This window comes from Schistocerca serialis, chromosome 9, assembly GCF_023864345.2.
Source record: "Schistocerca serialis cubense isolate TAMUIC-IGC-003099 chromosome 9, iqSchSeri2.2, whole genome shotgun sequence".
Taxonomy (NCBI): domain Eukaryota; kingdom Metazoa; phylum Arthropoda; class Insecta; order Orthoptera; family Acrididae; genus Schistocerca; species Schistocerca serialis.
The window spans coordinates 81,863,394-81,878,527 of record NC_064646.1 but is presented as its reverse complement, the minus strand read 5'-3'; the positions used below and the strand labels follow the sequence as shown (position 1 = coordinate 81,878,527).

Sequence of the window (15,134 nt, the reverse complement as noted above, 5' to 3'; positions counted from 1 at the left end):
AGACTGGCGCGCCAGTTAACTAGCGCCATGGCTCACGAGTCTCGCTTTCATATAAAATCCTTAACATTTTGATGTGTATGATGGTAAATCCTACAACAGAAAGGTTTCTCAAAGTCAGAGATCGCGTGTAAGTGAGTAACACTAATTAATGGTGCGTCGTTACATACCTAATACATGGTAAGAGTGTACAGGGCACAGTTGTTACTGATGAAAGGTTTTATATTTCTTATTCTTGAGCGGTTTTCCCTTCCTTATTTCATTACTGTCCTATCGATCAGGGGACCATTAAGATCTTATGGACTTGTGACCTTTGTTTTCCAAGTGTATTTGAATATCCTACTCACTTGATTGTTTACACGAATCGCGAATCGCGTGCACGCCGGCGTAGCCACACATCCACACAACCCGAATTTGTCAGAACATGATTTTCGTGGGCCCCACAGCGTCATTTATGTCGTAACTAGTAGATATCTAATTAACCGTTAACGGATTGAAAGAAAGTCAACGGAAATTAGAAAGTCCGTTATAACGGTTTTTTATAAATTAAATTAAAAATTAATCGGTTATTTGAAAATTTAACTTCGTTAATTAGCGGTTAACTTTCTTGTGCTCAGCTATGACGGTCAGTTAGCAAAGTCTCCAACAGTCTCCCAACAGAAGTAACTACCCTTGTGCTAGGTTTGCCATATTTAGCTGCGACCTCGTCGGCACACTCTGAGATAGTGCTGTAGAACTGTCGACAATATATTACTCACCTATGGCTTCGGACACAACATGAACGTGCACGCAGCATTCTTGCCATCTGGGCCGCATTTACAAATGTTGCAGTCGTCCTTGAACGTTGTATTCGGCTTGCAGGACACCTCTGTAACAAAACATTGGTCGCTGTTACACGAGTGCTGGTCTACAGATGTCGGCAGATTTTGACAAGAGTGAACCCATGCAAAATAAAGAAAGCCGTTCGTCAGCGTCTGACGCTATGTTGCAGCTTTAAAGAAAGAAACAGCTCATGTGGTATCGCGTCTGCGTTATTCAACAGAAAACATCAACGTCATTTCATTTGCAAACGAACACCACGATGAGAACATGAGAATATTGAAAATGCACACAAAATGTACATTTAATAATGGTACGTATACATACATACATACACAATCGCACGCACGCAAAGACACACACACACACACACACACACACACACATTTTAAATTGTCGCAATATCATTCAGTTTAATCAGCATATTCAACTAGCATTTACAACAGTAGTTAATTCAGTATTGTAACTAATTTCTTAAGCCAGAGGTTGAAAATACCGCTTCAGTTGTAAATTTCTTTTATTATTACGACCGGTTTCGGGCTCTCATAAGCCCGTCCTCAGGTGTCGCAACTGTGCTGTGGCCCCCGAGGGCCGCGGTGGACGTGTACTGGGCGCGGTGTGGTACCTTATGAGTGAAGAAACAAATTGGCATACGCGTACGAAAACCATTCAAAAACTAAGAGCGGTTCGTCGAGCAATATATGTTGGGAATTACTAAGAGAGGCAGAAAACACGTAGAGGGATAAGGAAACAGAGTGGAATACAACAGGTAATTATGACCATAACCGAATAACATGCACATAGGCGGGTGATTGGATGGGAGACAGACAACGGAAACTTCACATTGGATCCCGAAATACAAGGACAATCGAGACGTGGCCTCACGGACGGTGGGAAAATGACACAAACACATATAGGAGTCGTGTTATTGAAGACACCAATGCACAGAAAATTCTAGACAGGTCTTTTACGTATCTATGGGTATCAAACAGATGCTGCTCTTGATGATGAAGGTGACATGATAACGCAATGACGGATGAACTATGCAAATGACAGTTACTCTTCTATGTGATGTGTACATCATAACTTTCATCATTAATTTATTTTACCAGTGTTTGTATGAAATTTATACATATTTCACTAAAACAGGGTAAGACTGGCAACAGCAGAAACGAAAAGCACTGCGAGTGATTTACTATGAACAGCATAGTGACCGCTTATTATTGCCAAGACAGACATAAAGCCTACACCCACCACATTGTTTCAAGTTTATACACAGTTCCGCAAATGATTAGTAGAATGAAGGAAGTAGTTCTGAGATCGTTGTGGGCCTGAAAATTTGGTTATGATGGGAAACTGGAATTTGGTAGCTGGATAATGAAGAGAACAAAAAATTGTAGGATAACATGGACTGGGAGAAAAGAAATGGATGAGGAAGCCGCTTGGTAGAATTTGGCACATAGCATAATTTAACCGTCGATAGTACTTAAATTCATGAAAGAATGTAATACACGTGAAAGAGATCTGGAGACAGAGGAAGATTTCAAATAGATTCCAAAATCACGTTTTAAATAGAAAAATATATTCAGTGGCAGATTGTCGACTCTGACCATAATTTATTGTCTATGAACTGTCAGTCAAAATTACAAAACTTGTAGAAAGCTAGAACATTTCGGAGATGATATCTGGATAAACTGAAAGGACCAAAGGATATTGAGAGTTTCAAAGAGAACAATTGGAAATGAAACAGGGGTAAGGAGCACAATAGAAAGACGAATGGATAGCCCTGGAAAACGAGATAATGAAGGACGCAAAGGATCAAGTAGGAATCGTTGGATAACGCACGAGATACTGAATCTAACTGAAGAAAGTAGAAAATATAAAAAATGCAGCAAATGAAGCAGGAAAAAGGCAATGCAGAGTCTAAGAATGAGACTGACAGGAAGTGCAAGCAGGAAAAGCAGGAATGGTTAAACAAAGAATACAAGAATTTAAAAGCAGGCATTACTATTGTCACTAAAATGTAAACTTTCACGGCCGGAAATATCATGTCCATTATAATTATCCGGGCTGTTATGCCGTGGTCGTTGATGAATTCTGTGGTGATTCCCAACGTTTCGTCTCCGACTGCGGGAGACATCTTCAAGGGGGTCCGTAGCTTGATGGAAGGTCCAACACACACACTGGAACAGTAGCGAGCCAGTATGTGTGTTGGACCTTCCATCAAGCTACGGACCCCCTTGAAGATGTCTCCCGCAGTCGGAGACGAAACGTTGGGAATCACCACAGAATTCATCAACCGACCACGGCATAACAGCACGGATAATTATAATGGACATGATTACTATTGTCAGCCTATAGGAAAATTGAAAGGTGCTTTGGAGAAGAGAGAAGCAGCTGGATAAATGTCAAGAGCTAAGTTGGCAAACCATCACTAAGTAAACGAGGGAAGGCTGAAAAGTAAAGAAATATCTAGAAGGGCTCTGTAAGTTTCATATGGCTCTAAGCACTATGGGACTTAACATCTGAGGTCATCAGTCACCTAGAACTTAGAACTACTTAAACCTAACTAACCTAAGGACATCACACACATCCATGCCCGAGGCAGGATTTGAACTTGCGACCGTAGCGGTCGCGCGGTTCCAGACTGAAGCGCCTAGAACCGCTCGGCCACTCAGGCCAGCTCCATACAGCACTGAAGGACCTAAGTTGAAATAAGGCCCCTAGAGTAGACGGTAGTCCCTCAAAATTATTGAGATGCTTTGGAGAGTCATAATTATAAAAACATAACTTAATAAATAATGGTTCCAAACACTGGTACGGGATATTTACAGAGAATAGAAAAATCGGTAGAAGCCGAGCTCGGGAAAGATCAGTTTGATTCCCGGAAGAAGATAGGTGCAAGCTAGGAAACACTAAATCTATAACTTATTTTGTAAGAGATATTTATAGCATATGCAGATTTACCAAAAGCTTTTGACAATTTTTGGGGTAACAGCAATAAGAGATATGGAATGAAAATCTATCGACAACTACATAAAATGTTCTAAGGTTTCAGCCGCGTCAAGTTGTTTTCGGAAGAGATCTCCTCTGCCACTGTCAAGTGGTTGATTGTCGTGTGCGTGACGCTGCCGTGTTTACATAGCCTCGCTTCGACCAGTGACGTCACTGGTGTTCATTCCTGCGCCGTATATATGGTAACGCTTTGGTGGCGAGACAACCACGCCCGTTTCACCTCAATCACAGGATGCCAGGCCGCACTCAGCTGTAGTCCAACGCATTTATTGACGGTTTTGTCCAATATTATAGTCTCTACCGCCTCGTCTATTCCACTCTCTCTGAAGCCGTTGGTCCGTTTAGCAATAGAAACCTCGTCGAATGCAGTTCGGTGTCCGTTTTCAAATGTATGTTCCGCTACAGCTGATTTTTTCGGGATAGCGTAAGCGGAAACACCTTTCACGTAATATGTAGCGCTGTTCAACAATGCGGACAGTCTGGCCAACATAAACCTGCCTACATCGACACGGTATTTTAGTACATTCCAGGTAATCTGAGGCCTACATCGTCTTTCATAGGCTACATCAGTTGCCGTATCTATGCTGGGTGCCTGAAGACTGTAGATTTGATGACTCTTAAGGAGCCGGCTAATCTTCCCTGTTATTGGGCCACAAAACGGTAAAAACACCATCTTCTTCGTGTCTTTTTCGGAGGCCTTCTGATTTCGTGGCTTAGACGAAACTGCTTCCGAAATTAGTCTGTTGTAACCGCTTCCCCTGAAGAAATTACATAAGTGGCACAGTTCACTCGACAGGTTTTTGGCGTCTGACACGGTTTGAGTTCGACGTACCAAGGTCCTCAGAACGTACCGTTTTCGTCCTGGATGATGGTAGCCGGTGGCTTGCAGATACCGCTCCGTGTGGGTGCGATTGCGGTAAACATTGTGCCGGGACTCCTGTTCGGTTTACGGCGGTCTACGATCGACAACTGTATGTGGTCGTGGATGCTGATGACGTGTACCCGGAACTCTTCCAGCATTTTATGTCCATGGGGTCGTACGACGAAGGTATCGTCGACGTAGCGATAAAAACAACAAGGCTTTGCAGGAGCCGTGTCCAAGGTGATGTACTCCAAATGCTCCATAAAGAGATTGCCTGCAACTGATGCTAAAGGACTCCCCATAGCGACGCCGTTCGCCTATTTTAAATATATAAGCACGGCAGCGTCACCCACATGACAGTCAACCACTTCACAATGATAGACGACACATCTGCCGAAATCTCGTGTGCAGTTGACTACTTGACGCGGCTTGACACCCGAGAACATCTTATTAATTGATATCGGCGCGAGGGCATGCATTCGTGCATATCTACAACTTGTTTAGAAACCAGACTGCAGCTGCAAGAGTGGAAGGACTTGAAAGAGAAGCCTTTGACAATGTTGAACAGAATACACTATTATATTATGAAGATAGCAGGGATAAGATACAGGGGGCGAACAGTTGTTTACAACTTGTACAGGAACCAGACGGCAGTTAATGTATCGAAGGACATGAATGCTAATCTATATTTAAGAACTGAGTGAGATAGGGTTGCAGCCTATCCCCGGTGGTAGGCGATGTATACACTGTGCAAACTCTAAAGAAAATGGAAGTGAAATTAGGAAAAGTAGTTCAAATTCAGAGAGAAGAAATGAAAGCTTTGAAATTTGCCGATGACATCGTAAACCTTTCAGAGACTCCAAAGTATTTTGAAGAGCGGTTGAACGGAATGGATAGGGCCTTGAAAAGAGATTGTAAAATGAACATCAAGTAAAACAAAGGTAATGGAATGTCGTCAAATTGAATCAGTCGATGCTGAGGGAATTAGATTAGCAAACGTGATACTAAAAGCAGTAGATGAGTTTTGCTATTTTGGTAGCAAAATAACCTACACGTTGACTCTTACACAGAAGATTACAGCAACCAGCCACTTTTTATAATGCTATTTGTTTACTTAAATAGCGCCGTTACATGTTTCGAACCGATAGTTTCCTCTTCAGACGGATAGGTCACGTTTTGCGTTACATTTTGAGTTTTGTTTCCCCATCTGACGAAACTTCCTTGGGGTGGTGATGCCATTGATGAATCCGCGCCAATGGCATTGATGAATCCGCGCCAATGGCATCACCACCCCAAAGAAGTATCGTCAGACAGGGAAACAAAACTCAAAAGGTAGTGTAAAACGTGAACTAGCAGTCTGAAGATGAACCTATCAGTTCTAAACTGGTAACGGTGCTATTTAAGTATATAAATAGCGTTATAAAAAGTGGCTGGTTGCTGTAATCTTCTGTGTAAGAGTCAACCTATATTTAGTATACAGCCACGGGCAGAATATGTCAGGTTTTGAGAAAATAGCAAAATAAATGATAATGGGACAAGTAGAGAGGATGCAAAATGCCGAGTGGCACACCTGCAAAAGACGAGTATGTCAACATCCAATATTAATTGATGTGTTAGGAACTCTTATTTGAAGATATTCATCTGTAGTATAGCCTGGTATGGAAGTGCATTGTGGACGAAAAGTACTTCAGTCAAGAAGACAAGAAGAGGACAGAATCTTTTAAAACATGTTGCTGTAGAAGAGTGCTGAAGATTAACTAGGTAGATCCAATAAAAAACGAAGAGAATTGGAGAAAAAATAAATGTATGGCACAAGTTGAGTAAAAGAAGAGAGCAGATGATTGGACACAGCCTGGAGTCGTCAGTATGGTAATGGAGTTCAGTTTGGGAGGTACAAATTATAGTGGGAGTCCAAGGGGTTAATACAGTGGGCATGTTCAATGGGTTCTGAGTAGAAGGGGCTCGCACATGATAGGCTAGAGTGGACAGGTGCATCAAATCAGTCTTTGGACTGAAAAGCACAAAAGCTACATTCAAGATACACGAATCAGGCTCTAAGGAAAACGTCGAACCACGAAGGAATTATCAAAATGGGACGGATATCGGTAGATATGATGAACGTGTACAGATAAACAAATGATTACAATTTCGAAAATTTTGACGATTTATTCAAGGGAAAGAGCTTCACAAATTGAGCAAGTCAATAACACTTTTGTCCACCTCTGCCCTTATGCAACCAGTTATTGGGCTTAGCATTGACTGATAGGATTGCTGGATGTCCCCCTGAGGGATGTCGTGAGAAATTCTGTTCAATTGGAGCGCTAGATTATCTAAATCCCGAGTTCGTTGGAGGTCTCTGCCCATAACACTCCAAACGCTGTCAACTGGGGATAGGTCAACGACCTTTTGATCAAGATAAAATTTGGCAAGCACGAAAAGCAGTAGAAACGCTCGCTGTTTGTGGCCGGCCAGTGTCTTGCTGAAATGTAAGCCCAGGATGGCTTACCATGAAGGGAAAGAGAACGAGGCATAGAATATCATCGGTGTACCACTGTGCTGTAAGGAGGGCGCAGATGACAACCAAAGGTGTCCAGCTGTGCCAATAAGTGACGCGCCGGACCACCACCCCTGGTTGTCGGGCCGTATGTTGGGCGACAGACAGATCGGTACCTTACCGCTGTCTAGCCGGTCTCCAGACACGTCTTCGCCCTGAATCTCTTTGATTTTTGTAGAACTGTCTTCAGTAAGGATTCAGCTTCGAACTGAAGGCTGATGACCGTCAAATACGATATTCTACACCCCATCAAGAGCTTATACGGCTTATCTTCGTGCTGTCCAAAAACTACCTTAGCCACCAAGATCAGTGTCTCCCCAGTTGAGAACGTTTGGAGCATTGTGGAAGGAGCCCTCCAACCAGCTCAGTATTTTGGCGATCTCACGCGCCATTTGAACAGAATTTGGCACCATATCCTTGAAGGAAGATATCCAACAACTCCATCAATCAGTGCCAAGTCGAATAACTGCTTTCATATGGGTCAGAGGTCATTTGTTTGTCTGTACATGTACGACACATCAACCGATATCCGTCCCACTTGGTTAATTCCTTCCTGGGGCGTATCTGTTTTATAAGAAGGCAGTCGCTGATAGGTATGAGTACTGCCAAACCATAGTTGTCACGAATTGTTCACGAAAGAGTGGAAGAACTATTAGAAGCCTGAAACAGTCAGTTTAGATTCCGGAGGAATGTAGGAACATGCGGGGCAACAACGACTTCCGACTTTCCTTAATAGAAAGAATTAAGAAAGACACAGGCCAAGTTTATAGCAGCTGTATATTTAGGGGGAAAAATGGAAATTTGTGGTAAGTTCCTGTGGGACTAAGCTTCTGAGGTCATCAGTCCGTAGGCTTACACACTACTTAGTCTAACTTAAACTAACTTACTCTAAGGACAACACACACACCCATGCCCGAGGGTAGAGCCGTGCAAACCGTGGCTAGGCGCTTCACACCGAGCGGCTACCACGTGCGGATGTATGTTTACGAGAATCTCTTGATACTGTTTACTAGAATACACTCTTTGAAGTTCTTAAGGGATGACGGATAAAATACAAGGCTCGAAAGGTTATCCACTACAGTAATTGAGAAGGGAGTGAAGCTACGTTGCAGCCTATACTCCATGTTATCCAATATGTAAATTGAGCAAGTAGTAAAGGAAACGAAAGAAAAATTTAGAACGGGAATTAAAGTTTAGTAAGAACAACTTAAAACTTTTAGGCTTGCCCATGACATTGTAATTCAGTAACAGGAGTAAAAGGACTCAGAAGAACACCTGAATGGAATGGGTAATGTCTTGAAAAGAGGTTATAAGATGAACACAAACAAAGGTTGCATAGTTAAAAAACTAGTAAGAACATGCAGTTGTGTTACCTCGTGCAATTTTGAGGGATTCAGATCAGGAAACAACAGTCTGAAAATAACACAACAGGAAGTATTTAGCAGGTATGTTTTTGTATAATTAGTTTGGTATTCAGGACACTCCATCTAGTTCTTTTCCTCAGGATCTCCGTTTCTTTCTGCGAGACCGAAAACAGTATGTACAATACTCTGTTGTATAATGAGTATAACACATCAACACCTCATCCACCGGTTGCTCTTAGAATTTTCGCTTTGATATCGTCATTGTGTGGCTAAATGCAAGACTATGGATCCAAAGACCCGGGGTTTTACCATTGATCGGTCATACTGTTTTTTATGTCGCTTGTCGCTTCTTTCACCTCTGGTAACAATTGTCAATAGGAGGAACAGTCAGTCTGCAACGTTGGTTTGAGAACATGTTAAACTGCAACTCCCCTGTGAGAGCCCGATTAGGTCAGTTCCAATGTCAGAACTAGGTAAGGGCATGCTACTTCCAGCATGACAATATGTTTAAAACAATCGTGTGGTTGATTACGGCTTTTCTTAATTACACTTTGTCTTTTCTCTTATTCATCTGTTCAGTTATTTACGCATACAAAAAGTGGTTTTGTGTGCACAGTTCACGGGGCCTCTCGTTACTTTCCTTTTATGTTCTGCACTTCTTTTTGTTGCGTCTAATTTAATCTTTATGATGTTCACAAACTACAACGACTTCTAAGCTTTTCACGCTAATGAAGGTCACAGAAGCATGGTCTTTTCATAATGTATGTCTAACCAAAAAGCGTGAGTCCAAAATTTTTCTTATCATACCTTTTGCGTTCTCGTGGTGATATTCGACAGTAATTTTCATCCCCTAACAAATATTTCTTTACATCTTCTTAGAGAAGCGAAACACGAGTTCACATACATTTAGCTTCAAAAAATTTTAATGAAACGAAATATTTTAATATTTTCATCCCCTATTTCCATATGTTATGGGTTAAACTGCCAAAAAACGGGAAACATATTTTTTTTTGTTTCTAACAGAGAAGTCCAATACTAGTTTACATAGGTGCAGCTTTAAAAAATTCTTTAGTAGTTCTTTAATAACGAATTATTTTCACAAAAGTTTTCGTCTACATTTTACACCTCAGCGGTTGAATTTCCAAAATGCTAAAAAACTTTTTTGTTTTTGATTGAGAAACCAAATAATAATTTTCTGAGGTCTAGCTTCAAAATTCTCTTAATAGCGACATGTTTTCGAAAAATCTTTTACCCCCTATTTCACTCCCTTAAGGGTGGAATTTCGAAAAACACCTTCTTAAACGTCGCGTGCAGTGTAAGATAAACTCCCTCTACAAACTTCAGGTTTCTGTCCTTAGTGGTTTGGGCTGGGCGATGATGAGTTAGTGAGGGAGTCTATTAGTCAATCGAGACATTGCCTCCTATATAAAGAGATTACGGTTACCTAGGTATTTCCTGTATCTTTCCTGCCAATCACACACACGGAATAATGGAAGCCAATGCTAAGTTAAGTTGTGATGGGAGAATTCTCAGCCTTTCAGTCTTCAAAATGTTGGTAGAGAAGGGGGTAAAGCTCTATACTGTTGTTGTTGGAGGAGCTTTCCTGGGATATTTTTGATGTGAAAACCGCCAGCTAGTAGGAAGGAAGGAAGGAATGATACTATCATTAGAGACAGAGCACAGGCTCGGACTGTGAAAGGAAGGATTTGCAAGGAAATCAGCCTGTTGTTTATGGAAGAGACCCAGGTATTCCCCTTAATCAGTCAAGGGAAACCAAGAAAAACCCAAATCTCGGTGACCAGGCAGGGATTTGAACAACACTCAGGAATGAGAGGCCATAGACTTAGCATTTCACCATCCCGAGTGGACGCAAGCAGCTATTCTCGAATATTGCTATTCATTTCTCTGGACTCCATACGAATATGGGATGGTTAAGGCTGTAAAGCTCAACAAACTCCAGTGCCAAACCCTATTAGGAGAGCATGGTGAATGACGACCATGGCTAATCTTAGCTCGCTGAAGATTTTACGAATGCATTACTCTCGTCTGCATAGTTACCGTGCAAAGAGAACAGGAAACAAATTAGGGAAACTAAATTACACAATATGAGGAAAAATTTTGAGAGTGTATGCGTGGTTCAGAGCACCGTATGGAAGTGAAACGTTGGCAAACGGAAACTTGGCGAATAACTAACTATAAGCATTTATGATGTGTTGGCGTCAAAGATCATTCCAAAATTAATTTTTGTTTTCGGATGAGATCCGCCTTGAGCAAACAATTTTTCTAGTTCCTTTTTCTCTTACCACCATCCACTTGATGGCAACGGGACATTAAACCATACACTTCCATCCTTCCTTCCTTTCATTTTACCCAGGCACGATTCGCTCATGTTACAGCATCGTCAGGTATTTTTTATTTTCTTTCTAATTAATAAAGGAAAATTTCTCTTACAATCTTCACATATACAAACAAGACAAGCTTTTTATATATATAATTTGTCACCACATGTTGTGGGTTTTGTGGCTATGTTATGCTTCACAGTTGCTCCTCATTCACTGTTTGTCATATGCACATATGCAGCAAAAGATGCACACACACACACACACACACACACACACACACACACACACACACACACACACACACATCCCCATAGAATAAAATATGTTATTTTTACCATAAGATACCCAAGTCGTAAATTTTCTAAGTAAAGAACTTTTCTACATAAGTTGTCTACGCCTGCAGATGACAAAAAATGAATAAAAAGGCAACTGTAACGCAAGACACGAAAACTACAACCACAGAATGTGGTAGTAAAGCATATATATTAAAAAACCATGTATGTTTTCGAATTCTTGAATACTTTCGTAAAAACTCACATTTATGTGTGTAAAGATATTAAAGAGAAATTTTACTGTAATTCAATAGATATAAAATGAAAGAAAAAGCTGGTGAAGCTATAAATTCAGCGAAAAATGTCTTGGTAAAAGAAAATAGATTGATTAACTCAAGACGGATTCCACCAAAAAACAAATTTATTCTTAAGCAAACATGGATGCAAAATCTTCAACCTTAAGATTAATGCTATCAGATCTGAAGTTTTTCTGTACTAAAGAAATATTTTCTTTATTCTGTAATGCCCTTAGGTTATCTTTTACTGATTTTAAATTCAATATTTCTCCAAAAATATGTACCCGTTTCCAAAATTATAATTTTACGCCTACCTTCTCGTTAAAGGCCACAATAAATTATACTGAAATATACACTGTTGTAATAAATTAACTGATCATTCACTATCACCAAAATAGCAACAATATTATTCAGTTGTACAGTGAACTATAACTAATCAACCACTTCTGTGTATTTCGGCGATCACAAGCTGCTGCTTGCTGCTACATTAGCTTATTGATATATTTTTATAGTGATGCCCAAAAGTTGGCAGCACCTTTACATGATGAAAAGACTGAAGATTCACAAATGTGTATGAGGTTTCCACTTGGGGAAAATATGTCTGTTGCAGCTAAGACACGTTAAACGATAATCTACATAATTGCAGCCAGAGGGTCTGAAAGAGTTAATGTTACAAAATTGATAGACAGTTAAAGTATTAGAAATGCTAAAAATGGGAAAGAAGAGTCTTACCAGAATAAAATGGTTCAAATGGCTCTGAGCACTATGGGACAACTTCTGAGGTCATCAGTCCCCTAGAACTTAGAACTACGTTAACCTAACTAACCTAAGGACATCACACACATCCATGCCCGAGGCAGGACTCGTACCTGCGACCGTAGCGGTCTCGCGGTTCCAGACTGTAGCGCCTAGAACCGCACGGCCACTCCGGCCGACTCTTACCAGAATAACTGGCAAGTTTAAGAGATATTTGTTACAGCATCCAGAATTCGTTAACTTGGTGCTGGAAGGAGCAGTTGGAATGAATAGAGGCATACCAAGAGTAGAATATGCAAAGCGAATTACATAGCGGTCTTGGTGTAGTAGTTAACGTAGCGATGAAAAGACTAGCAACAATAAGAAATGTGGGAGGATACGTCAAACCAGTCAAGAGACTGAATATTTTCTAAAAAAAAAAGGTTTTATGGTGCTGTGCCAGGTTTCATCTCAGAAATAAGTTCCAGAATATTGAGGAATGTAGGATTCCAGAGGGAGGGTGGTATATTGTGACTGTGCATTATAGAACTGGACGCGTCCCGGGGTACAAAGACAGACTCCTAGCCATTCAGGGTGCCCATGGAAGACATCGTTTTGCAGCAGAAAGAAGTCCTAGGGCAATTAGGGGAGAGAGGGAGAGGAGAAAAAGTACTTCATGCTTTGCTGGAATACAGGACACAAGAGAGAGACGTCTGCACGTGTCCCAAAGCTTCGGCCGTGTTTTGCAGCAGTCAGAGGGTCCTCCCCATCAGATGCAGTACGTGGGAGCTTGCCAGGCAGAGTATTTTGCGAGAACAAACAACTTATGCCGGGCAAGTAGGCCGTAATAGTTAGTGCCTGACTATTGAAAGCATAGATTTAAATCGAAGAAAATTTAAAATTAGCTATGAAAATTCCCGATACCTGTTAGACTGCCTAGGTGACCCGTAAAGCGTGCAGGAGTCTTATACAACGCAGTCTCTGTTTACCTGCTGCCTCATATCTGCCTAAAAATCTCTACCTTTCGACAAAACTGAGGCTTGTATCTGCTGTTCGTAGTCGATAGACAGCCGGTGATTGATCTGCTTATGTCATTATTACGACACAGGGTCAGTAGTATACGTAGTTTGGAATGTCGTCGGGAGCAACTCTGATCTCATAACAGGACCCTTGGCTGAACAGGTTCGGAAATTGTGATGTCGCTTGTGATAATGCAGCTGTACGCTCAGACCGGCACTTACCGCGACGCCTGCGACCGGAACACTCTTTAAGTGTGCAGGCTGCTGTGAGGCCGTCCGAACCACAGAGGCAGATGTTGCAGTCTTCTTTGAAAGTAGTGCCAGGCTCGCATTTCATTTGGACTGTGAACATTTAAAATAATTAAAAAATACTTTTTGTACTAAGTTTTCTATTCGCTTCACTTAAATTTTTGCAGAACAAAAGCATAGCGAAAATTTGAACTTGTTAGGAATGGTTCAGTGACAAACTCGGTTTTTCCTTGGTATCTTGTCAGGGAAGATCACAGAGGAAGAAATAAGGTTGCTGGAAGTATTTGAAGTTACATACTGTCAGATACACACAAGCTTACACCCATTCACAAACCTTCCATCTCCCTATCCGAAACTCGCATACACATACACATGTACACGCTGACCTCTCAGTTAATGAACTATCTAATCAAAAGTGTCCGAACAGCTAATAGTGGACATAAATAAGGAGTTGTTCGACTCTCGTTACTTTGTTGGAGACACTTTCAGTGAGTTGTAAAACTGTATGTGGTGGGACGGCAACAGATTCTTTCTCAAGAACCGAAACCAGAGAACAGTAGCGATTTTGGATGATGTGGTCTGGATCGAAGATGACGTTGTAACCCGTTTCAAAGGTCTTCCATTGATTTCAGGTCAGGACGCTGGGGAGGTCAGTCTATTTGAGGAACGCTACTGTCCTCAAAGTCACAGGTGCCGCTTTAAGACAGCGTGCATTGTCAAGCTGATACAATCATCATCTCCTAACCATACCTCTACTGTACGCAGTACACAAAGCAGTTAAGGGGCTCCGGAAAGACTCAAAATCCTGAAAAGTTCAATTTTTACTTTTTTGCGTTTTCTGAATCTGCAGACTATTACCTTTTAATAGATATATAATTTATTCAATTCCGAAGACTACAACTATTCTTAAATTTTTTTTGAAATGTGTTCTACATGGACGTGACCCACTGTGGCGCTGTTAAACTGCTGTCAAATGGTGTTATTATTAACGTCCGTGTTCATCAGGTACATTTTAGTGATGTGAGATAAAGTATGTGTTGTGGCTAACCTGTGATGGTTCAATATATATCGCTGGTGTGATTGTCGATTGTTTCATGTTTATTTACTCTGTCGTTATCTCGAAAATATTCGTAATTAATTCTGTTTCTTGAGTCTCTGTTTTGTTGAAGTATAATAATGAGTAAAAGTAAAGTTATTAGAAATCCTCTGAAGGCTTTTAAGAAAAGGAGAAATGTTGGAAAGCCAAAAGTATGTGTTATTACTGTAAACAATAAAGACGATAACCAAGTGAGTGAACCTAACCTCTCAAGTACACCTGCCCATAGCAGTCAAAATGGGAAAGAAAATACTTCACAGAAGAAGCTTGGTTCAATGAGTGAAAACTATGAATGTTTTATGGGCGAATCGGATGTGAATGAAATATTTGATATGTCGGTTCTCAAAGGAATTTTTTCAAACTGTGTAAGATGTATTCACTGCAGTGAAGTTGGTCTGGAACTCTCCATAATAAAGCACGTAGGACTTGCTAGTGAAATACAACTGAAATGTGATAAGTGTTCATACATGACCACCTTTTGGAACAGTGTTGCAGTAACTGCAACTGAAGAAAA

The 15,134-nt window shown here is 40.9% G+C and overlaps 1 protein-coding gene across 1 annotated transcript in view; it reads right to left on the bottom strand.

The window, feature by feature from the left end:
* Window positions 1-755: 755 nt before the first annotated feature.
* Window positions 756-15,134, bottom strand: part of LOC126419381 (U-reduvitoxin-Pr21-like) — a 43,676-nt gene continuing 29,297 nt past the window's right edge. The window contains exons 5-6 of the mRNA XM_050086569.1: window positions 13,498-13,617; window positions 756-865 (exon numbers count right to left, since the gene is read on the bottom strand). Coding sequence (XP_049942526.1) covers window positions 756-865; window positions 13,498-13,617 — 230 coding nt within the window. The remainder of the gene's footprint in view (window positions 866-13,497; window positions 13,618-15,134) is intronic.